Source organism: Aspergillus heteromorphus (assembly GCF_003184545.1).
Source record: "Aspergillus heteromorphus CBS 117.55 chromosome Unknown BO70scaffold_4, whole genome shotgun sequence".
Taxonomy (NCBI): domain Eukaryota; kingdom Fungi; phylum Ascomycota; class Eurotiomycetes; order Eurotiales; family Aspergillaceae; genus Aspergillus; species Aspergillus heteromorphus.
In genome coordinates, this window is record NW_020290409.1 from 1,015,337 (window position 1) to 1,039,191 (window position 23,855).

The window sequence follows — 23,855 nt, forward strand, 5'->3', positions numbered from 1 at the left end:
CCGACGACCAGCTAATATTTAATCCCCCGGCCGACCACCCCTCGTCCGCCTGGGGGAATGGAGACTCAATTGCCCGGCGTTCGAGTCGCCTGCATCTCCACCGCCGCCCAAACCTTCCTGTTTCTCCCTCTGGGCGCGTACTTAGTGGGTGGGCTGAAGGAAGGCAGCAGCCAGCAGCAGCCAGCAGCAGCAGCCGCCAGATGCATTGGCGCCTCAGGTGCTGACGTCACGCCGGCAATTTCTCGGCCCGCCGCTTCCCTTCGCCATCGCAACCGTCACCCCCAGCTTTCCCACCTTTCCCCAGAAAGGGTCTGTTCCGGCTCAATTCAAGAAAGGGGAAGGGGAAAGGATTGAGGGGCTATAGGCTGATATATTTTACGCTTTAGGATCCAGAAATCCCCCGTCCGGGACTGCGTACGGTGGTGTAACCCACAGAGTTCGCTGACACGATCACCGAACCTGGGGCAAGGCAAGGGCCGAGCTTCGCCCAGGACAGCGCCGACGGGCCAGTCTCGGCCTGTATCGGCTAAGCTGCTCGGCCACACGGAGCTTTCGCAATTACTAACACGTTGATCAACAACTCCCATATTGCCTAGTTACACATCTAGCATCGGTGCGGACCAAGATGATGAAGGGGAACGCAAAATCAAGGAGAAAGGAAAGACAGTAGCAAAGAAAAAAAAACATCCCAGTTTGTTCCGTTCCAGTACCCCCCCCCTCGCCGACCCCACGCCAGAGAACCCCCCTCGGCGGCCGGGCAGGCCCCCGGGGCGTTCCCAACAAGCAGCAAACCATTCGTGCAACCATAGAGACCATCTTCGCTGTTCATCTGGTGATGAGAGATACACTGCGTTGACATAAACATGATATGGCTCGAGATGGAAAAAAAAAATAAAAAAATGGAAAGAAAAAAAGAAATGGAAAAAAATACAGTAGAAGACACGTAGAAAGAGACGCTGGCCCGTGCCGACAAGCTATGTATGGACAATGCGACAGGCTCGCCTTGAGGGCCATGTCACCCACGGAGGCAGACACATCTGCTCAGCGGGGGATTCAGGAATGCCCGCTCACTGCTCCGTTGACTCCGCCACGGGCTGTTCGTGGTCGGCCATCTCGGTGTCTTCCTTGTCGTCCGCCGCGTCCGACCCAGAGCCCTCCGCCGCCACCACCACGCCGCTCTCCCCGTCCGCCCCCTTGACCCACGAGCGGAAGCGCTGGTTCGACTCATCCACCTGGTCCTTGCTGAGCCCGTGCGCCCACTGCGGGTTGTTGACGAACTTCTCCATGAACCGGTCCCGCCGTCGCTCCTTCACCGCCGCCTCCTCCTTGGCCGTCTCCTCTGCCGACTCGCCCACCGGCGTTGTCGGTCGCCACCACCAGTCGAAGCTCCCGGGCTCGTACAGGATATGGTAGCTGTTGGCGCAGATCCGGATGATCAGCCCGTCCTGGTGCACCAGCGGCCGGTAGTACCGGTTGTACTCTTCTTCTTGCTCGAGCTTCGCCGGCAGGTTGCGCTTCAGGAAGGGCATCCGCATCTGCGAGAAGGCCACCCCCTCCGTCGGGTCCCGCATCGTGTACGCCGAGACGTAGTACGACCAGCGCGCCTCCTGGCTCAGCTCCTCGTTCTCCAGCGTCGCATCCTCGGGCGTTAGCAGCTGCACCGCCGTCTTCTTGCTGCCGGGGTTCTGCGCGGGTTCAGTCAGCATCCATGTCGCACCGCGCCGAGAACGGGGGGCACTTACGTAGGTAATCCGGTAGATGTCGCCGTCCTTGACCAGTCGTTCCACCTGCTTGCGGTACTGGATCTCCTGGTTGTGCGTCGTCTCCTCCCTGTCACGCTCCTTGAAGAAGAGGTTCATGATATCCGAGCTGCGGTCCTTCGAGTCCCCGTTGAAAATCGCTCCCGCGAACTTGGCGATGCCCGCGAACATCTTCTCCAAATTGTACAGCTGGTAGCCGCTGCGCAGGTAGTAGCGCCGAAGGGTGTCCTCCAGGTGGGACGTCTCCATGTCTCCCTTGATCACCTCTTCACACATGCGCACGATCTGCTGGTACAGGTTCGCCTTCGGGTCGCAGTCGTAGAAGAAGTCTGTCGGGAACTTGTCAATGAGGTTGAGCTCCTGCGCCGGCTTGGTGATGAGCGCCCGGCGCACGTCGTCATGAGCATCCTTCTCGTGGAGTTTGATGCGGAGCAGGCGAGAGTAGAGGATCTCGAAGGTACGGAAGAAGCAGTAGATGTTCGCGTTCGCGTACAAGTGATGCGCCTTCTTCTCGTACGTCTCGTTCAGGTTGTACTCCCGCTGCTGGTTGAAGTTGCCCTGCCCGGGGTGCTCCATCCACTTCAATTCTGCCACATCGAACGGCTCGGTGGGGTCGGGAACAGGCGTTGATGGGACCAGAACGGCATCTGGGGTGCCATCGCGGCTCGCCGGTGCACTGCCTTCCTTGTCGCTCCGCTGCACTTTCTCGCTGCGACGCTCCAGGACATCGCGCAGGAGATCGATCTTCTTGCCGTTAATGCCCTTTCGGCTGCGCGGCGTAGAGCTCTCCTCCGGACCCAGACTCTCGTCATCTTCATCCATCGGGGACGCGCCGCTAGAGAGTTCATTCATGTACACATGGAACGTGTCCCGATCCATGCCAAAGAACACAGGGATGAAGTCCTTTATGAACGTCATGACCTTCTGCGGGTCCGCCCCGAACCCAGCAGAATTACGGTCAATGAAGGTAAGCAGCAGGTGCGTGGCATCGATGATGACGGCCGGGTCGTTGAAGGTGGACTCAAACTGATGCTTCGCAGTCTGGTATCCACTCCTGCGCAGATTCCGACTTTCCTCAAACTTGTTCTGGATCTCCATCTGGATGTGTTTCGCCACAAACAGCTTCTTGTCGCTACCTTTGCTGGCAATTGCCTGGTGATCCAGACTCCGCCAGTAGGCCTTCTGCATCTGCTCCCGCCAAATCTTGTCCCATTCACGCTAGTGCAGGGTCAGCTACTTGCCGCATAATGAAACGGTCGTTGGGTCTTACCTGGCTAGCTTTCCACTCTTCGCACTTCTGCTTGAGACGGAAGAGAACAATGGGCAAAACATGGCACGGTCGCTCGAACATCTCTTTAATGATCTTTTCTCCACGCTGTCTGTCATAGATCTTCTTGATCACCCGCTGGTAGATCGCCTCACTCTGGCCACCAAGGCCGGGCGGAAGTTTGAATGCAGCGCGCTCGCTTTCAGACATCACCAGGAACTGCTGCACAATAGGCTCGATAAGCTGGATAGTGCGCGTGCACGCCTCGATGTGATGGTCGTAATCGTGTCTGTCCTCCTCGATACGATGCAGAGCATCCTCGAACTGGTTTTTGCGGTGTGCGACGAATCCCGAATCTTCCGATGCCCAGGTGGGGTGAGAAGCCCACTCATCGTTGAGGACGCTGTAACAGAGCTGATCGCGCCCACTGCACGGCTTCTGGCGCTCACGCTTCGGTAACAGGCGATAGCTGGGCCCAAGAGAGCGACAATGAGACAGATTGACAACCCCGGGGTCCTGTTTCGCCTTGACGTCGATAATCTTGTCTTCGGGCTCATCCACATGCATAAAGCGCTTGAACCAGGCCATCAGTTCCGGGTTGGAGCCGATGTAACTAGCTGCCCTCTTCACCAGAACATGTCTGTCAATGAGATCTGTGGAGTATAGGTTGCAGAGCTTGAGAAACTCGCTGAAGGTCTGTTTGTTTCCGATATACTTCTTGACCCGGTCAAAGAAGGCGAATTCCTCTTGAGTAGGCGTCAAGGAGAAAGTCGGCTGGATCGGCTCTGGCAGAGCGGGAACGAGTGTGGGAGAAACCGCTGGAGCCTCTGCCTGGGAAGGCTTATGGTGGACTTTAGCCCTCTGAGGAAGGTCAGCAATTTGTACCGAATTGAGATCGTGCGAGGTATAATCAGGGAACAGCACGCAGAAGAAAATAGAACTCACCTTGTTGGCATTGGTGGCCTGAATGGTTGCAGCTCGACCGGCTTGCGCATCGGCCATACGCGCCGCATCAGGAGCAGAAGGACCTGAGATAGATGAACCCATAGTAGATGGAGCTCCTGGCCCGCCTCGACGTTTCTTTCCGTCTTTACCAGAATCCTTGACATTGAACTGGCCCAACGGGGGCATCTTCACGTCGCGGTTTGGAGTCTGAGAGGGAAGAGCATTGGCGCTGGGATAGCTTGGCTCCCCACGAACATTGCTCATTGGGGCGGCCTCTTCTGCCTGGCGAGCCGCTGCTTGCTGCTTTGCATGCGCTGCAGACTCAGGCAGGAACTGCTTAAAATCTTCTAGTAGATCAGGAGCCGTATTGAAGAGTTGTGTGACTTGAGCATAAACGTCCTGAATTGGTTTAGACTCGCGCTGGTAGGTCTGCAATATTTCGAGGAATTGCTTATAAATTTCAGGGGCACTTGAAAAGCGGTTCTAGGCAACGAACAATAGTGTTAGTCTCAAGAACAATCATCAAAAAATCACAATCTGCTTACCTTGATCTTATTGACGTAACTAATAGCGTGGTTAAACTCAACGGGGCCCCGCTTGTTCAGGTCTGCCTGAGCACCTTGGAGCATCCCCGTTCCAACGCCCGCCAAGCTGTTCATAGGTTGTGTTAGGCTTGAGGGACCCTGTGTCGCTGCTGTCACCTGCAACAGAGAAGGCCGTCCGAGACCTGCGGAGGCAGCAGATGCAGCACCTTGAAGCTGGGAGACGCCCCGCTGATCCTGCTGGTGAGCCATGGCAGCAGCCCCAGCAGCAGCTTGCTGCTCTTGCTGGGTGGGATAGTCATAGTGATGTTCTTGAGCCTGGTTTTGGCCTCCTTGCTGGCCGAAAATACTTGGCCCCATTATGCGAGACCCGGGGGAGTATGATCCAGGAAGGTTGCTTTGCTGCGGTTGCTGCTGCTGCTGGGGCTGCTGGGGCTGCTGAGGTTGAGGTTGCTGCTGCCACCCCGGCCGCGACTGCTCAAAGAACTCAGGGCGCCCATGAGGGCCCATGTTACTGGATGGGCCAAGTTCTCCAGAGGAGTCCAAAGAGTGTCTAGCACGGGGCATGCTCAAAGTGTTCGTACCCGAAGGAGTTGTCACTCGAATCGCGTCTGGGTTATCTTCTGTTCCGCACTCGATTCGATATCCAGGGGGGAGGAAGGTGTTGAACCCCTGGATAAGAGCAGGGTGTCCGTTAAATAGCGTCGAGACACGTTGGATTACTCCGGGAGTATCAATCCTGCTGTCAAGTCAGAAACGCACATCCCATCGCGACACCGGACACTTACGCTTGACTCTTGAAGTCTTTCATGATGTCTAAAAACCGGTTATACACGTCAGGCTGGTCGACAAAACGGACCTTGACCTGGTCTAGATAGCTCAGCGCATCCTAGAGAACGGTAAGTGGGACGATCCGATGGAGCATCTGCCAGAAGGCTGTAACTAGTGACTCACATTCAGAATAGGCTGCTGACCCTGGGCGAGCGCAGCAACATTCCCGGGGATCGGTGGGCCAGTGCCATTAAAAGCCATCAAAGGCTGACCCGGGGGGCCACCTGGGTGCTGCATGTACGACCTGGGTGTGCCTTCACCATGTGGCATCTGAGGACCATAGATCCCACCAGGTCCCCCAGAGGCGGGCAACGATCCTTGGGGGCCATTTGCGGGGTTCGGTCCCAGGTTAGACAACAGTCCATTAGGACCGTGAATGGAGTTGGGCACTTTCGCTTGCGGCTGATGGATCGTGATGGAACCAGTGTGGCTCTGGACTGGGTGGTGCTGCTGCTCACGTTGACGCTCCAGCTGCTGGCGCTCGATCTGTTCGCGTTCGCGCTGCTCGCGCTCTCGGTGCGCCATCTCCTCCTGACGCTGTCTCTCGATCAATTCCCGATCTCTGGAGTCCCGCTCGCGTTCCCGGTTGATGGACTGTGGGGAGGGGTGTTGCATGGCTTGTCCGATGCCCGGGAGCGAGTGACCAGCATTATGAGCGGGGGCGGTTGGGTGCTGGCCATATGGGGTAGGCTGATGCGGACCAGCGTGGCCCTGGCTCAGCTCTGCCAGCCCAGGGAGGGAGTGACCGCCGCCAGGTTGGTTCGCAGGATGGTAGGCACCTAATAGCAGCAAGCAGGTCAGCCAGATTTCCGATGACGGGTCACGGGCTATATGGCAGTAAAGGGGGTGCTCACCTGGGGGTGGGAGGACCGGACCGGTGGGCTGCGAAGACGGGCCTTGTTGAGGCGGTGGGTTTTGGCTGGGTCGCGTAAGCACCTGGGTCAGCTATCGCTACAGAGCATAGATCTGGCGGGCTTACCCAAAGGAGCCCAGAGGACGAGGTGGCTGGCCCATCTGGTCCAGCCCGGGGTGCGCTGGCGGGCCACCGGGGTGCCAGTTATCGTTCCCAGCAGAGTTCATGATCTGTGCGCATGAATAGAATGTGGCAGCAGGGATTCCTCCTCGGAACACTGCACCGAGGCAAGGCCGGGACCGAAGACAGCTATGGACCTGCTGACAAGTTTGAGCAAAGCTCTTGCACTGTGGTTCCTCTAGACGCGGCGGGAGGTTCTCTTGGGCCAGCTGGATTTCACAGCGACATCACTGGCTTGGAGACTCCGCACGGCGCAGGCGAGAGGGCAGGCGCAAGGAGGCACGAGATGAGGATGGGCAGATGTAAGAGTGGGAGTCGGGGTTATCGGGGGAGACAGGACAGAAGCTGTGTAGCCAGCATGCAGCAGAGCAGCAGAGTAAGGATGGTTTGCGCTCAACCGATCACGGATGGTCAGTCTCCAGAGTCCACAGAAGGCGAAGGCGGAGAGAGGCTTTGAGGGCACTAACCCCTTTCCCGCATAGCGCGGCCTGCCTCGGGGCCACGATCTTCCGGTCGCCGCCGTCCCCGCCGGCTGATTGGCCCAGATGAATGACGCAGCAGGGGCTTGCCGCGGTTCCCCCACGTCATTGACCGGCCGACCGGCTGCTCCGTCACCACTCGCTTTTCTCTCACCTCCCCTTCACCACATGGTCTGGCTGACCGGGTATTATTATTCTTCCCCAACCTAATAGTAAGTAGTGCATGCAGATGGCATGAGACATTCTCAAACCGCGCTCAGCTTTCATTTTACTTTCCCTGTACCGGGTCATCTACTTCCTCTGGTGTGATTCATAATTCACCCTCGGGGATCTTGTCAGGTGACACATGTATATATATTCATCCGTCCGCTACAACAGGTCACGGGACTCATACTGAACTTTCCGCCGTAGATACTAGTAGACATCATTATCAATTCGGGCCATCTGAAGTCTTGCTCTAATTGCACTGGAGGTGGATTTATCCCATCGCCCATACCATACCGTCCGTGTAAGCAGCAAAAGAGCCCGGCGCCGGTCCCACCAGTATCTATCTACCCAGGCGGCAAGGACATCGGCCACCCCGGCACATCCAATAAGCAGGCGTCGGGCACGAAAAGGGACAAGACACCTTCTGGAGGCTCCACGTAGTCTTTCTCTATCGGTTCCCACTAAACGCCTCCCCCAAGCAATCATCCATCTTCCTCGGGCTCATTGCCATGGCCATGAGCCAGGGTCGACCGGATCCCGCATCCGAGCGGACGTAAAACAGAAGAAGGGCTAAGCGAAAAAAAAAAAAAAAAATGGAAGGCGCACGAAGAATTGATTGCACGGCCAAACTCCAACAGAACGGGGCAAAAAGAGAGCTCGACTGGAACTGGCAACTTAATTTTGGATTTGCGATGCTGCTGCTAGCAACCTTATTTGTCTCATATCTGTCCCATCTTTGATTCACATACGGACGTGCCTGTCCATTAATGATTATGGCCACCTTGTCACATACTTACAATGCGGAAAAGACAAACAGCTGTACGTCCACCCGGGTCAGCTTGTTCCTACGTAGAACGGTCCGAAGGAGGGGGACACTCACGTTATTGGTAGCAGCAATGGCAATGCTATCCTCATAAGGATGCCAGCTCATGTGCAGAATCTTCTTGTTAAAATCGATCTGATCCGCATCCGTCTCCTTCTTCATCCGACTGCCAGGACCCGCAGGGCTACCGGCCCTAGACCCGTTCTTCTTTCCGTTGGCACCCTTGTTCATCGGCGTGGGGACGCCAACCTTCTTCGCCTTGAAAGCAGACTTGTCGGCCTGCAGCACGATCTCCGTCTCCTTGCTGGCGTCGGTCGGGTAGATCATGAAGTTGTTGTTGTAGCTTCCCGTCATCACATTCTCCGCGTCGCCCGAGAAGACAACTTCAAATTTATCGAAGATGCTGTCATTTTCGTAGGTGTCGCACAAACGTGGCCGCAGGTGCTCGTGGATCGGGATCGTCTTCACGGGCTGTCTCTCCATGTTGACATCCCAAATCTTGACGGTCAGGTAATCTCGCGACACAATATAGCGACCGTCGGTTGAGAACCGTACGTCGGAGATGGAGGATATGATCTCGGAAAAGAAGGAACGGGAGGAGGCATCTTCTTCTTGCTCGAAGACTGGAATGGGGCAACAAGGTTAGCACGCTCCTCGGACAACCACATCGGGGGAAAGCACATACGCTTGGAATGCTCATCGCACAATGCCCGCTGCCGCATATCGGCTAGCTTGATTGTGCCCTTGGAACTGGCATACATGAACCAGTTGCAACTTTGCGGGTGGAATTCGGCCGCCGTGATGACCTCCGTGAGCTCCTCCATGTTTGCAGGCTTGATGTCCACAATGTTGAAACTCTGATCCTGAATATTAAGGTTCCATAGGTTGATTCGGAGATCATCACTACTTATGAAGGTTTCGCCATCGCTGTTGACAGAGATGCTGTTGATGTGGTATGCGTGTGCGTTCGCGTACGTTCTTCGGGGGACGGCAGCTACAACAGTGTCGTGGTGCGTCATCCGCGGAAGCTTCAGCAAAGACGGGTCCTTGAATGATACACGGGGCGCACGGGGAGCCCCTCCACCGCCGACACCCGCAGGGGTCAGCTCGCTCGAGAGGTTGTTCTCTGCAACAACCTTCAGTGACTTGTCAAACACTTTCCACAGCTTTATCGTCTTATCGTTAGTCGAGAGGAGGAAGTGGGATGCATTTTGCCGTCTACACCACTTGATTTTGTTGATCTTCTCTTCGATTTCCAAGGATTTTAGGTAGTCGAATTCCGGCTCGTGCGATTGAAACTCGGTGTGGAACTTGTACTCGCATGTTTTTTTCTGGACAGACTGTTAGAACCGTCTGTCCCAAAGCCTAGTAGGCGAGGGCATCGCTACCGTTTCGTTCCTCTCAAACAACACAACACGTCCTCCCTTGTCTCCCGTAGCCAGGTAGTTTCCGGTATGATCAAACTCGACGGTCGAAATGATATCCGCTGATCAGAACAAGCCATGTCAGCTGATTACAGGACACCCCACCGGCTGGTAGTTTTGCGACAGGTCCAAGTCCAGAACCAAGGGCCATTGAACGTACCTTCCGTGATATCCTCTACGTCTCCTTTGTCACCAAAGCATCTATTTGTAGCAATCAGCATAGGTCTAGATACTTTGCATGGGCCACTGAATTCAGATGCGGGGACAGCGCGATCCCCCAGGATGACGCCAGTTCCACCCCAACCTCAGCAGTAGACACAAGCCCACCGACATCCAAGACGGGCGCATCCGTGGGGATCGACCGCAGGCACTGCAACTGAGACATTCAAGGGATTCGACTCACTGCGTGAACTTCCAGGTAGGTGAACCTGGATCCCTGTCTACCATTTTCTTTCAGATCCACCCTTTACCGGGTTGTTTATCAGCGACCAGGACTGAGAAGTATAAAATCCACGAATCGAGGATCTCGGGTGCGAGGCCTAAGGTGGGGTTCTGCGGATACGGATGTCGTGGTGCGAGGGCTCAAGCTGGAGAACTTTTCACTCGACGGTCTAGGTCGTTCACGGCGAACAGAGGTGGAGCGATGGGAAGAGGGACAACCAGGCGATAGGATTCGGGATAGGAATGAACCTGAGGCGGGGATGAGGAGGGCTGGGAAGATCCGACGAGGGAATGGCACAGGCGGAGAGGTTAGGAAGGAAGCAAGGCCGCGACGCCCGACGAGCACGTAAGAGGCAGACCGGTTGAGTCACTTGTAGGCTGGGGAAGACAAATGATTGACAGCCAGGGCTGATCAGACCAAAGGAGGAGGAGGAGGGTAGGTGGGGGGAGGGGATGTTTTTGTTATTTTTTCCTTTTTAAGTCGAGATGGTCGCCTGTATCTCTCTGAGGGGGGGACCGAGTACTGGTGATTGTGCTGGAGTCTATAATAGAAAAAAGAAAGGCCAAGGCGAAGCACAGACCAGCCGCACCAACAGACGGTTGTCTGTTGAGAAGCAGAAGAGGGAGGAGGGGGGGGGGAAGGAGAGGGGAGTTGAGGAGGCGGGAAGTGGGAGGGGGAAGGATGATGATGATGGAGGGAGATGGGGGGAGGAGGAGGAGGAGGAGAGGAGGAGTGGTGGTGGTGGTTGAGGTGAGGCGGTGGTTTGGCAAGACCCGTCCGTCGGTGGTGGGGAGCAGAGCAGCCACACGTAGCAACACCCTACCCAACTTGCACGCACTTACTTAACCCAGCCGGGGCGCTGACATCAACCACTGTCCAGTCCACCGTCCCTCCACTCCCCCTCCATTCATTGCAACCCACCTTGGCTCCATTGTTGTGGCCCTTATTGTAGCATGCAACCAGGAGTCGCGGTGAATGGGCTCGTGTCAAGAATGGCCCGAAAAATAAGTCCGTTGTCAATGCCCTGCTTTGTCTCAGGGACCTGAGCTTCAATGGGGTTGGTGTTGCTTTTTCTCTGTGATCTACATAACACATAGGTATCTAGCTGGAGCTGGCAGAAACAACTCACTCTACTTGCTATACAGCCCATCCAGCCCATCCAGCTCATTCACCCCAGTGAGAGGTTCACGAAGGAAGAGGGGTCCTGCTGGGTCCCTTCCGAGCCATACTAACCCGAACCAATGATCCGATAATAAGGCTTCTGATCGGGCGATTATTACGATCTCTCCGAATCCGTGCCCGTATTTCTCGTGCCGGGCGGCTTTACCTTGAATCTCAGGACCCCCATCACCGCCCCGGCCGCCTTGCTGGCCTGAGGCTCTTCACATGCACGTCTTCCTACTCATCCCGAGTCAGTCCCTTGGACCGAACTCGCACCCAAGATCCCCCCGCGCAATTGACAAGAATTCCAGGGTCTCTTATCTTCGACCTCCGATCGCGTCTGACAACTTACCCACCTATCCGGATTGTTTGTACCCGTCTCTGTTGCTGACGATCTGGGACTTGCAGCAGCAGCAGCAGCAGCAGCAGTAGCAGCAGCACCGACAACTCCCCGCCCGCTGCCGACCATGTCCAACAACCAGAAGCGGGGCAGTGACGACAAGCCCGCAAACACACACCGCCACCGCAACGAGACCGACTCCTCCTCCACAGACCCCAATCCCAATGAAGGCCCAAACAGCTCTACTCTGGCCAGTCGGATTCAGAATTCGGCCTCAGGTCTCGCAAGAAATGCCTTTGCCGCTCCGGGCTTGTCAGCCGATACCGCTGAGCTGCTGGCGGGCAGCGGTAAGGCCGGGCCCTCATCGTCACCCTCGGCACTAGCAGCAGCACAACAACACTACCAGGAAACCTCAATTTCTGCCTCTCCCTCTACTCGAGACCGATCGATACATACCCCTGCTGAAACATTTCGGTCGACCTCGACCGTACAACGATCCGGGGGGTTCGAGCTCCCTCCGCTCACAGAAGATGAGTTCCAGCGCACGGGATCCTTCAACAACAACAACAGCGACCTCGTCGATTTAGACCCTCAAGGCGAAGGCAAAGGAAAAGGAAAAGAAACAACCGGAGACCTATACCAAAAAGAACCCAGCAATCTCACCTCCTCGCAGGACCAGCGATCCCTTCTCCCCTCAGAACCCTCCCTCGTCCCCTCCGACGGCTCCGCCGTCCTATCCCTCCTTTCCGACCGAACATTCGACCCCGAATTCCCGCCCTCCGCCCACGAACCCCCCGAAATCGTGGAGACAGAACTATTCCCCGTCCAACTCACCCCGCAGAGATACAGATGCTCGACTCCTTCCGCCGCCTGATCCCACCTGAACAAACCCAAAACCAAACTTCCCCCCCCCACAAACTGACCTCCCTCAGCCTGGTCCCAGATATCGGTACCTTCCTCGACACAGTCCCGTCAGGAGCCGTGACAAATTCCGACGTAGCCAGCCTGCGAGATGCCGTGCTGACCGGGTTACCCGGCGGAGCGGATTGGGTGGCGGTCGAGGAACGATACCATGATGAGGTCTGGGGCTACCTGCGCCCTACGCTGGAGGCGGCCGCTAAGGAGATGGAATCCAATAGGGACTCCCGGGGAGAGGAGGAGGGGCCTGCTGTGCGACGCTTGAAGATGATCTTAAAGCACATGCAGCATTGACCCGGTTGCCAAGCGCTTGGCTCATCTCATCCCTTCCTTCCCTTCGAATGAATCATTCTAATTCTCATTCTCCCTTTTGCGATAACTACCTATCCACCATGTCCAGGATATCTACGGAATCCTGCTACTGATTTAACCAGCCAGTCTGGTTTTAGTTTTATTACTAGATATATACACATAAACATATATAGTATATAGGAAAACCCCAACTACCTACTTATCATCCACACAAGAACGAATTGAAAAACACAGTATGTAATTGCTAGTTTGTATCTTACAACTAAGAAACACAACCATAGTAAAGGAAAGTAAAGTAAAGTAAAAAGAGGACATAACCCGTAGTCCTAAATTCATCACCGCAAAATACTATAACATGCTCAACCAAAACCATCATCATCATCATCATCAAGTGAAATAAAAATAAATAAAGGGTATGCATCAAAAGGGTGGGTTGGTTGATTGGTTGGTTGATTGGACAGGTAGCTGCACGGGTATATTTTCTGTCCAGTAGCAATACCCACCCAACCAGCCAAGCAAGCAACAACAACAACAACAACATCAAAGATCGATCAAGATCTCTTCTCCCATTCTCTATCTCTGAATGATTTTTTTACAGCTCTAGACTAGGGGTCTGGCCCTTGACACGGCCGATGACGATGTGCGAGGCGTACTTGGGGATGACTTCGTCGTCGTGCAGCATTGCGAATTCTGGGAGGGAGGGAGTACTGTTAGCGTATGGTTCCTTTTCTACTGTTACCAGGGTTCGTGTCGTACCTTCTGTAGCATCGCGGCCCATGAAGTTGAATAGGGCGTTCGCTCCGCCCGGATGCTCATCGAGCCAATTGGTCACGTCCAGCACGATCCCCTTGACTACGATCCATAGGTCTTCTTTCTTGTTGTGTTTGGAAATTTCTTCCATCGAGTATTCCTTCTCCGGGATGGTGAACTTGGAGGGGGGTTTCGGCTTGGCCGTCTCGGCGGCGCCGGCAGGGGTTGCGCTGGATTTGGCGCCCTGGGCCGCGGCAGCTGGGGTTCCAGCGGCCGCGGGGATCTGGCCACCTTCGGCGGCGCCAGTCCATTCGATGGCGATCTTGCCCGGGGTGGCTGGGTCGATGTGCAGGGAGATCTGGCCGAGACGCTGAGATGCTGTGGAGGCGCCGCCGGAGACCAGCTTCTTGAACAGATACTCGCTGGCGCTGTCGCCCGCAACACGGCCGTAGACAACGCAGCCCAGCAGCGAGGATCCACCCAGACGGTTGGCGCCGTGGACACCACCGGCCAGTTCACCGCAGGCGTAGAGGCCGTCGAAGGGCTTCTGCTCCGAGTTGAGAACCTGGGCGTGCTCGTTGATCTCGATTCCGCCCATGGTGAAGTGCAGGACAGGCTCCATCACGGCCACGTGGAAGGTGTCGTCGATGCTGAAAGGCAGGTTGTGGAAGAACTTCTTGTTCCAGGGGTCCTTCTTCTTACCTTCAGCGATGAGGTTGTACTCGTCGAAGGTCTTCTGGAGGGCTGCGTCGCCGCAGCCAATCTCCTTGGCGAGCTCCTTGCCCGTAATCTTCTTCATCAGCCCACGGCCGGAGTAGTGGCGAGTGTGGAAGTCCAAGACGTTGGAAGCCTTGCTGTTGAGCACGAGGCGGATGGGCCACTTGCCCTTCTCCTTCTCCTTCCACATCTGTCCCGAGACATAGTCACGATGGCCCAGCTCATCGGAGAAACGCTGACCATCCGAGTTGAGGAGAAGACCGCCCTCACCACGTAGGGCCTCCGCAGCCAGGAACTTGAACTTGGCGCCGGGGTCCTTGGGGTCCACCAGGCCGGTGGGGTGCACCTGGACCTTGTCCATGTCGATGCCGTTGGCACCGATCTCCATCAACATCTTCTGACCGTCACCGGTGGCGTGGGTACCGTTGGTGCTGGACAGGCCGAAAGTGTCGGGACGGTGCAGCTTGAGAAGCGAGCCATCACCGAAGTCAGCCGCATAGCCACCAGTGGCCAGAACGACGACACCATCCGCGCTATGTGTCTCGCCATTGTATTCGTATGTCACACCAGTCACATGGTTTCCAGACTTGTTGATGGAGGCGACGCGAGCCTTCTTGAGGATCTGCACACGATCGGGCTCAGCCTCGGTGATCTCTTCTAGACGCTGCATGAGGGCGTAGGTGATGGCCATGCCGGGAAACTTGGCATCGTGGCCACGATGCGTACGGGGCTGGGAGTGACCGCTGCTCAAATCAGCGTGACTCCTCGCAACGTAGAATGACACCCAAACTGGAGGTTACTCACCCGAGCCGGGAAACAAGGGTCAGGTCGAGGTTGAAGACATCCTGCAACCACTCGACGGCGGCGGCGGACTTGTAGGTGAGGACCTTGATGAGGTCCGGACGGGCCTTATCTCTGGCGGATTTGAGGGTATCGTCGTAGAAAGTCTTGACGCTGTCGGCGATGCCCAGGTCGACCTGGGTGCGCGTCAGGGCGCCGTTAATACCGGAAGTGGCCTTGGTGGAGTTTCCACCAAAGAAGGCTATTTTGGTCAGTTTTCGAGGAAATACAGGATTATGCGACAGTGGTTTTGCAAAGAGGTGGACAGAACAAACCCTGCTTGTCTAGAACGAGGACATTCCCGCCGTTGAGGTAGACGGTGTGGGCGGCACTAAGCCCGGACACTGAGAAACGAGCGAATGGTCAGCAATGCGGGGAAAGCTGTTTCGTTGCGGTGAAGATCACTCACGTCCACCGCCAACGACGATTACTCTGGGGGCGGTTGCCATCGTGGAGGAGATATGTGAGGAGGGGAGGATGACAGGAGGGGGAGAAGAGGAGGATGAATCTGGAGGAGAAGCCAGAAGCAGACCAGCTGGGAGAAGTGGGAGGAGAAGAAGGAGAAGAGAGCGGGCGATCTTAAAGCACCAGGGGATCCGGGGGAGAGAGAGCGTTCAGAAGCCGACGGTCCCTTGTGCTCACTCGGCCGAGGCTCATTTATCTTCCCTGCTTTGACGTACTGTCTGTACCGTACGCTTACCGTCCTTTACCCCAGACAGAATCCTTCTTTCCTTCTATCGACATGGCCTGATTCTGTTGGCACTAGTACTCCCTACCTACCTACCTACCTAGTTGGTAGTGGTATGCTCCACGCCATCCAACAGAGCCCGTATTCATACCACATCCCCAAGGCACCCCCCGAGTACTTTGTAGGGACCATCACATGCATCCAGTCCCAAGTCAGCAGAGCAGCTCTTCACAGAAGATCCCCAGCACTGCATGACACCACGGCCCTTTCACATGCCCGGCGGCCAGCAAATCAGCGGGCGGGCTTAAGTCAGCTCAGTCAGCGGGCAACGTCATGCTCGGCCGATAAACTTCTCCCCGGATTTGGGTTCGCTGGCGGCCTCGATTTTTCGGCCCTTCTGGGGTTGATCGCTTTGTTCCATGGGTTGCTGGGGCTAACTAGCCTGGAAGGATGCATCATTCATCTTTCTCACTGAAAAGTCTGACTTCTTACCTGCAACGCATCTAGAAATAATAGGAATACACCCTACTCCGTATTATTTGTAGACAACCTTTAAATTGCTCTTAGTAAATAGCTACAGTACTACTATGTAGCTAGTAGTAGTAATGTGGTAACCCTCAACATACAGTATGCAATCTATGCACAAGGGGCCTGAGGAATGCAATGATAAGTACATAAAGTACCTGGGACCGAAGCCATCACTCCATCCCCTCGGGACATTGACAAATCCCCAACCCCCCTCACCATTCAACCATATCATATAAACCCCATACCTATGTCCCCTTCAAAAAGAAACCCCCCGACCCCAGATTTTCAATTATTCTCTACCCCAAAAAGCAACCATGAGAGAACCCCAATGAATCCTCCTCCACCCCGATCGGCAATCCATTCGATCACCTGACTGCCAAAAAGCTAACCCTATCACTTTCCACCAATCACCACCCAGAGACCGAATTCCGAAAACCCAATGACGTAACCACCTTCGCTAAATGTGATTTCCTATTTCGGGAAACTCAATTGCCGGTCACCGTACGGAGTACCATGCATACCATGCAGTGTCTTCAGGGGATGATGGATGGATTTATATGGCTGGGCGAGGTTTAAGCTTAAGTGAGTCTATTCCTGTGTCTGTGTGTGTATTTAGGTATGTGTGTATTTGTTTGTATCGGTTTCGTTGGGAGGGTGATACGGATGTGAGCTCGGGAAGAGATATCCCGAGGGGGGTGTAGACGGGGTTGATGGGGCCGAAGAGCTTTGGGTGTGTTTTGTGTAGGGTGGGTTGGGTTTTATCAGGTTTCTTGGTAGGGGAGATTATACCAGATGGGTATGATGAAGAGAAATAATTGCAGCGGACACGGAACAATAGACATTGGGGATATCTATCTGGGAAGGGCCTTGGTAATATCAGCCAAACTGATTTCAACACCTAGACTCCGTTGGACCCAACTCCGGATCTCGATGGAGGCAAGAGAGTCAATCACGACTTCCAGTTTCTGTTCCTCATCGAGATCTTGAGATCCATATATGAACTTGTTGACCAGCTGAAGAGTTTCTCTCATAATAAGGTCGCCGAATTCTTTCAGGAGCATTATTGACGGATTGCTCTCTGCTCGGATCACTAGATCCCTCAATAGGTTACCACTCACTTCGCTGGAGCTCTACTCGGAAATGAGATCGATGTTTGCGTATGCCGCAAAACGAGCATCCCGGATTCCATAGTGTCCGTACGGTTGGGTCAGAAGTGATCTTGTGTACCCGAGTCCAGCTATAATAGGAGTGGAGGTCTGCATTCCGGGTCCACTGGGGCTCGGGGAGTGGGAGTGCAATATGCACATCTCCAACCCTTCTAGAACTTCATGCTCTTCCAGAAGCCATATCCCGGCGTTGCGCATTGCTTGCAAGAACTTTGGTTTTTGGCTAGTCACACCCGGTCTTTCCAAAGGCCCCAAGTACTAAAGCAGACGATGGAAGGCCTTTTTGGCGGCGATATTGTGTAAAGCCATCGCAAAAGGTGGTTGCTGCCGCGTAGTTGGCTTGGGTGCCATTGCCACAAAGTCCAATAACCGGGCTGAACAGAACAAAAAAGTCCAAGCTTTCCTGCGCTACTGCCTTGTGTAGGTTCCATACATGGGGATACCTGATGCGCATAAAGATGTCAGTGCAGCCATGGTGGCAGCTCCAGTGACCCCCTCCAATTTCGAGGATATGTAGCCTTGGTTTTGAGTGATAAAGGAAAGTGAGAAATGTGCTCCATTCATCATAACTCTGACCGAAGGTACAATAGCGACCTAATCTATCGTCATCCAGTAAGTACAACGGCGAAATCCCTCGGCAATTGGCGTAGATTTGATTCATGCATAAGCTATGTCATTGGCTCGTGCCTTTCATGCTGGCGAAGCGCCTACATCGCTAGCACAAAAAGCGGGCTCAATTAGGCCAATAGAACTTCAATTAAATTGAATTGTATACTCACGAGAATAGTAGGAAATCCCTAGGTTAAGTTTCTTGCAAAAGGTATTGGGAATACCTTTTCTGATACTTTCCACAAAGAGGTTTAGCTGGCCCACTTCTCCGGAAAGTGTGACATGTTTGAGGCTATTTTTGCATGCAACTACCACTCCATCGACAAGATATTCGGCAACTTCTTCACCGGAAAGACCAACACTTGCCATATCGCCACACCCCGTTTGTGACATAGCAAGCCTCCCGCGATAGTACGCGGGTATGATGGCTGATTTTGCTGGCTGAAAGGGCACCTGCAGTATAAGCAGCCGCAATTTCACCACTAGAGTGGCCGACCACGGCAAATGGCCTGATACCCCAAGATGCGAGTAGATTGACCATCCTAATTTGCGCCGCAGTGCATAATGGCTGGGAAAATTTAGCCTCGTTGACTCTGGACTCGGTCATTCGAGACAGCTCCGCTGAATATGGAACATCAGTAAATTGCTCATGTTGATAAAGGAGAAATTTATTTACCTCTTAATTGATATGATGGAGGGTCTTTAATTCCTTTAAGGATATCTTCTAGCTTCAAAATATCCGCTCTGAAGCCTTTGTATTTCTCCATTAGTTCTTTACCCATACCTAACCACTGGGCCCCCTGCCCTGTAAAAACGAAAGAAAGTCGAAGCGAAGTTTTTACAACGGATTTTTGGAACATTGTTGGTTCCAACAACATTGCTGGGGAAGCAACACAAAACACACGGTGGAGTAAATGTTCTCTTCGCACTCATAGGGTAAATGAGAGGTCATGAAGTCTATGGGCATTGATATTTGCATAGTCAGCCACCTCCTGAATGCGAGTGAAGGCTTGTGGCATCGCGGGCGGAGACAACAAGCAGCCTGGGACCCTCTGTTCCAGATGGACGTGAGGCTGGAGGTGCACAGCAAAGCTCCGACGCAGAGTCCAGGATGACATGGGCATTTGCGCCACCAACGCCAAAGCCGCTTATGCTGACTCTTTCTCTTCGATCAGCTGGCCACTGCATGGGCTCCAAAGATACTATCAAATTGGCTTCGAATACGTTTGAGCTTAACGTTTCAATGTGTGTATTTGGAGGGATCATTTAGCGCTCAAGAGACAGTATAGCTTCGATAAAACTAGTAATACCTGACACACCTTCCGAGTGCCCGAAGTTGGGGTCTACCTAGATTGATTCAATAAAAGAGCATTTTGAACATAATGGACAACGCTCACCGCACTAATAACCGCTCCTTTGGGTTTAAAGCAATTCGAAACTGCCGTTGTCTCGACCGCATCACCAGTGACCGTCCCCGTCCCATGGCATTCGATGAACGCAGTTTCCGACAGGTCATCAATCCCGGCGCGGCAATACGCACTCCGAATCAGGCTTTCTTGTAAGCGAATGGATGGAACAGTTATATTTGCCATTTTCCCGTCAATGTTCACAGCAGTTGACCTAATGACCGCTCTGATTGGATCATTTGCCAGTATTGCATTGTCTAGACGTGGAGGTAAACAGCGTTGATCACTTCACCACGACCGTAGCCGTCAGCATTTGCGTCAAATGTCTGACAGACCCCACTAAGGGATAGAACCATGTGGTTAGATAGACTAGTTGTCATTGTAGGAGTCAGTATAAGGTTACTCCCAGCAACGATAGCGGATGAACAAGCTCCAATGGCTAAACTCTGACACGTTTAATGAAAAGCGACGAGGGAAGATGAACAAGCAGTATATATATTGTCATACTGCATATCGTGTCAGGTCTCGTATCTTGAATGCATTAAATCACAGCCATCGGTTACCTCGGACGTCGAAAGTCATACTCATAGGAAATGCGATTCGCCAAAGCATAATTTGCAGTACCGAGCGCATGGAATCTGTCAATTGTTTGTGGATATCTGTGGGCGAGGCCCAGCCAGCCTTCCCCAAAAACAACATAGCACCCATATCATTTCCTTCCCAGTTTGTCCCTCCTGCATTCTCAAAACACCCCCAGACCAACTCTAACAAGAGCCGCTGCTGTGGATCCATGAAGGCTGCTTCATAGTCCCGGATGGAGAAGAAATGTGCGTCAAAGCAAGCCGGATCATCCTGCAAGAGTTAACCATACTCTACTCGAGTGCAACCGTCTTTGGTTGGATGATAGAACGAGTCCATGTTATACCTGCTCTTTGGCACCTCGCCCAGACCGTCTCCTTTATCAATAAGAGTGTTCCAAAACTGGGCTTCTCAGCGGAAACTCCCAGGGAGCCTCATTGCCATACCAACGACAGAAATCGGGGTAAACGTTCCCTGCATTTAATTTTTAGCAGATGCAACGCTGGTATTATCGCAGAAGCTTGAATTCGGTGCCCATTCTGGAAGGCGATTAGCTGAGGATTCATCAACGACAGTTGGAGATGTCTGACCTGGAATGTCATTCACCACTGGACCCACTGAGGATTGATTTTCTTCGCATCATCAACATGACTTGAGAATTGCATCTTTGCTCAAATTGGCTGGGCCCATAATGTGAGATAAGGGTTGAGAAAATTTGTATTCTTGCTGGTGCCGTTAAGGAATTCAGAAATGTTGAAATAGAAGTTCATATGCCCAATCCACCATTATAGAAAATACTGGAGAATAAAACTTCGAGAAGCTTCTGTTAGACAAGCAGGAGACGGAAGATCTATGAAATCTTTCAATGTGCCTTTAAAGTAAGATGACCATTGCCATCAACGGCATTCCGAAAAAAAAATGATTCTGAACCTCTCACAAAGAATAGCCACTTCGCGGATAGACCTTGTGTACTACCTCACCACTTGGAGCCATCACGAGGGAAGGCTATGATACTTTTCGAAGCAAACTGGATCACTCAATGGATGACAATAGTGCCACTTGATTGACTGTGAAGCTCATCATCTCAGTCCTCCCTCGTTATTCCAATGATGCCACTGGCGGCGTTCCACCAAAAAGCTGGTTCTATGATTTTCGAAGACGCGGGAACACTGAAAGGTGACGTGGAAAGAATCTGTACCTTAGATCCGATGTGTCAGCACGGATAATTGTGTTAAGAATGATGATTACATAGAAAGCTGATTACTTGATGGATCAACTTGAAAAAAAGATTTCCCCCCGTGGGAGTGTGGAATGGAACCAGATCCGACTCCGAGCACAAATTGGTTCCCAAGGGAGAAGTGGAAACAGGCGCTTGATGTTGGAGGGGGCGAGAAGATGGTTGTCATCTTCTCGTGGGTTTGACGTAGAGTGACTTGGAAGGGATAGCAGTAAGAATCTCCGTACAGGAGACTGAAGCGGTACTTGGAGGAAGATCCAGAAAAGCAGAAGGAAGAAAGAACGGCCAGTTGGTTACACCCGCCCCCTCCCAATTTGGCAGGAGCCTTGGTCATCCCACCAGGAGGGAATACTACTGGAGGAAACTCATCAGATTGCTTTCTTATTTACATTTGCAATTTCCCAAGGAATCAGTCCATCCAGGTAACACTCTTGGTTACTAAAAACTCATCCAAGCCTTGCGAGGCGTTGAATCGACCCCATCCGCTGTTCTTGACTCCGCCATGTGGCAGGACCGGTTCATCGTGGATCGTCATGCTGTTGATGTGGACAGCGCTAAAGACCAGTGTCGTTAGTCCGTGGTCGACCAGTGAGAATAGAATTGAGGAAAGATAAAGGAAAGCTCACCCTGACTGAATCCTCCGAGCCATTGCCAAACCCTTTCGCAGATCCTCGGTGAACACAGCAGCCGACAAGCCGTAGTCGCTGCCATTTGCTATTCGAATAGCCTCTTCATCGCTGTCGACAACCATACACGCTGCCAATGAAGCAAAGGCTTCCTCTTGCCAGACTCTCATCTTTTCATTGACTCCACCCAGCAGAATCGGTGCCATCCGAACCCCATTGTCTGTCAAATTAGAGCCCTGGTCCTTGGAACCGTGGATCAAGTGGGCGCCTTCCGCCAGTGCATCCTTGACGAGGTTACTGACTCGTGTTTTGGAGGCTACATTGACCAATGTTGGAGGTGGAGATGAAGCATCAATGTTTGAGCCGAGCGCTTTTTGAAGTGCGTCGATGAATGCAGGCGCGATAGCTGAATGCACAAGGATGCGATCCGTGGCCATGCATATTTGACCGGACTGCGAGAGGTTAGATCTTGAGGAAGGGAAGCAGGGGGAAAGGGTGTGGCACAAATTACATACGTTCAGATATGCTCCTGCAAGTACTCCCTTTACAGCCGTCTCAATATTGGCGTCGGCGCAGACAACGGCACTGTTCTTGCCCCCCAATTCCATCAAGCATGGCTTGAGGTTCTGACCACAAGCTCTAGCAATCTTCCTACCCACAGCAGTGCTACCTGTGAAGTTAATTTTGCGCACAGCTGAATGCTCGATCATAGCATTGACCACCTCCGGGGCATCCTGGGGTCGGCACGACACTAGATTGAGACAACCGGCTGGGAGTCCTGCATCGTGGAAGGCACGCACCAGCGCCCAGTATGAACAAGGGGATAGTTCCGAAGATTTGAGGATCGTGGTGTTACCAGCTGCAAGAGCGCAGGCTGCAGAGCGGACTCCAAACACATACGGAGCATTCCTGCTTGGTCAGTCGGTCCTTCACATGCATGACGATGTCGGACATACCAGGGCACAAGTCCGAGAATGACCCCCATGGGCTCCTTGTAAATCATGGCACTTTGTCCCTTCTCCTCCACGACGGGGACAGTTCCAGAAATGGAAGTGATGCGCCCCGCGATGTCCCTCAGCATGCGGATCCCGAGCGGAACGATAAAATGCTGCGATGCACCGACATCCGCGCCCATTTCAGTCCGCATGTATTCCGCATTCTGCTCGAGGCGACTTTCCAGGATATCCGCTGCCTTCAGCAGGAGGTCTCGTCGAGCTGTAGGTTTGGTCTGCGACCAGGACGGAAAAGCTGCTTCTGCTGCCTCGACCGCTCGAACGGCATCCTGGGCTGAGGCAGAAGCTGTCTTCCAGCAGGCCTGGTTAGTGTATGGGCTGATGACATCAAAGGTAGAGTCCGTTTGTTCCTCCTTGCCGTTGATGATCAAGGGAATTACTGAAGGACGGGTTGGTGCGGCCATGGTAAAGGTAGTCTGACGATAGGTAGAAAGATATACACAGCAGGACAGATCGGTTTGAGGATATATCTTCTTCAAACGGTGCGCGCTATCTCTTTTCAAGATATACACATTCGGATTGCAGGAGAGGTACGGGCAGGAGTTCCGCCCAAGGTCGAAATTGCGTAATGTGCAAGAGTGAAGGCCAACATGCCGAGTCGACGCAAGGGATACAAACACAAACAAGGCCAACTATACAAACACGCCCCCACTCTCCACTGCTACCTGACTATCTATGGCACAGCGTATCCCCTTCCCCAGGTACACGCCTGGTGGCATATAACCTAGGTTCATCCATGGGCGAAAAGGGTATATTATCCTTGTCCTAAAGTCTAGGTTATCCCAGGCACGCCTGAAACTCGCTAATTCAAGCTTATCCCTGCTAGCAACCTTGAAACTAGAAAGGCCACATACTCTCGGACGAACGCACAACAACCCCTCCGGCTCCCCGGCTTCCGTCCCATTGCAAATTGCCTCGGTAGAGAACATGAATACCAAGTCCATACCGATAAGGAGACACGCAGACTGAAGTGAATCGGCCAGAAATATTATCAGAAATCTACGCATGCTATGCAGTCGTCATAGGCATAGTTGTCGTGGAGGCCAACTACAGCTTAACTTTAAGAAACTACAGGCAGGTTCTATTCCTTCTAGTCACAACTCTGATAATGAACAATCTGCTTGGCTGTTTATAGCACCTACTGTGTACTGCAACTCTTTCAACTCCCTAATCGATGAAGATCGTTGGCTTGCGGCAACGCTCAGCCTTTTC

At 53.3% G+C, this 23,855-nt stretch overlaps 7 protein-coding genes across 7 annotated transcripts; 1 reads left to right on the top strand and 6 right to left on the bottom strand.

Moving 5' to 3' along the window:
- Positions 1–463: 463 nt before the first annotated feature.
- On the bottom strand, positions 464–941 carry BO70DRAFT_163650 (uncharacterized protein). The gene has a single exon (XM_025538307.1). The coding sequence runs from the start codon at positions 814–816 to the stop codon at positions 574–576; it is 243 nt and encodes an 80-aa protein (XP_025402438.1). The 5' UTR covers positions 817–941; the 3' UTR covers positions 464–573.
- Positions 942–1,067: 126 nt separating this feature from the next.
- On the bottom strand, positions 1,068–6,425 carry BO70DRAFT_350458 (transcriptional regulator SIN3; the record flags this gene model as incomplete). Its single annotated transcript, XM_025541695.1, has 9 exons — positions 1,068–1,685; positions 1,743–2,978; positions 3,031–3,888; positions 3,973–4,455; positions 4,518–5,253; positions 5,303–5,403; positions 5,469–6,124; positions 6,200–6,264; positions 6,325–6,425. The coding sequence occupies 9 exons, from the start codon at positions 6,423–6,425 to the stop codon at positions 1,068–1,070; spliced, it is 4,854 nt and encodes a 1,617-aa protein (XP_025402439.1).
- Positions 6,426–7,587: 1,162 nt separating this feature from the next.
- BO70DRAFT_418405 (protein phosphatase 2A regulatory subunit CDC55) lies at positions 7,588–9,758 on the bottom strand (the record flags this gene model as incomplete). The annotated part of the gene is made up of 6 exons (XM_025547449.1): positions 7,588–7,881; positions 7,945–8,510; positions 8,573–9,218; positions 9,276–9,373; positions 9,472–9,512; positions 9,715–9,758. 6 exons carry the CDS (start codon positions 9,756–9,758, stop codon positions 7,858–7,860), a joined length of 1,419 nt encoding a protein of 472 aa, XP_025402440.1. The 3' UTR covers positions 7,588–7,857.
- Positions 9,759–11,381: 1,623 nt separating this feature from the next.
- Positions 11,382–12,466, top strand: BO70DRAFT_393758 (uncharacterized protein; the record flags this gene model as incomplete). Its single annotated transcript, XM_025546405.1, has 2 exons — positions 11,382–12,056; positions 12,104–12,466. 2 exons carry the CDS (start codon positions 11,382–11,384, stop codon positions 12,464–12,466), a joined length of 1,038 nt encoding a protein of 345 aa, XP_025402441.1.
- Positions 12,467–13,076: 610 nt separating this feature from the next.
- osm1 (putative fumarate reductase Osm1) lies at positions 13,077–15,653 on the bottom strand (the record flags this gene model as incomplete). Its single annotated transcript, XM_025547838.1, has 5 exons — positions 15,201–15,653; positions 15,067–15,135; positions 14,756–14,993; positions 13,241–14,694; positions 13,077–13,174 (listed from the first exon to the last, which is right to left on the bottom strand). Exons 1-5 carry the CDS (start codon positions 15,238–15,240, stop codon positions 13,077–13,079), a joined length of 1,899 nt encoding a protein of 632 aa, XP_025402442.1. The 5' UTR covers positions 15,241–15,653.
- A 2,797-nt stretch (positions 15,654–18,450) lies between these two features.
- BO70DRAFT_385329 (putative PKS-like enzyme) lies at positions 18,451–20,537 on the bottom strand (the record flags this gene model as incomplete). Its single annotated transcript, XM_025545728.1, has 10 exons — positions 20,358–20,537; positions 20,214–20,306; positions 20,055–20,174; positions 19,886–19,985; positions 19,752–19,847; positions 19,481–19,632; positions 19,180–19,445; positions 19,065–19,129; positions 18,772–19,013; positions 18,451–18,710 (listed from the first exon to the last, which is right to left on the bottom strand). Exons 2-10 carry the CDS (start codon positions 20,245–20,247, stop codon positions 18,451–18,453), a joined length of 1,335 nt encoding a protein of 444 aa, XP_025402443.1. The 5' UTR covers positions 20,248–20,306; positions 20,358–20,537.
- Positions 20,538–21,413: 876 nt separating this feature from the next.
- BO70DRAFT_377644 (aldehyde dehydrogenase) lies at positions 21,414–23,161 on the bottom strand (the record flags this gene model as incomplete). Its single annotated transcript, XM_025545215.1, has 4 exons — positions 22,587–23,161; positions 22,146–22,539; positions 21,631–22,082; positions 21,414–21,558 (listed from the first exon to the last, which is right to left on the bottom strand). Exons 1-4 carry the CDS (start codon positions 23,045–23,047, stop codon positions 21,414–21,416), a joined length of 1,452 nt encoding a protein of 483 aa, XP_025402444.1. The 5' UTR covers positions 23,048–23,161.
- Between the last annotated feature and the right edge of the window lie 694 nt (positions 23,162–23,855).

Bases quoted from the DNA above. Each gene is read 5' to 3' on its own strand.
- BO70DRAFT_163650 (XM_025538307.1), bottom strand. From the start codon at position 816: ATGGTCTCTATGGTTGCACGAATGGTTTGCTGCTTGTTGGGAACGCCC.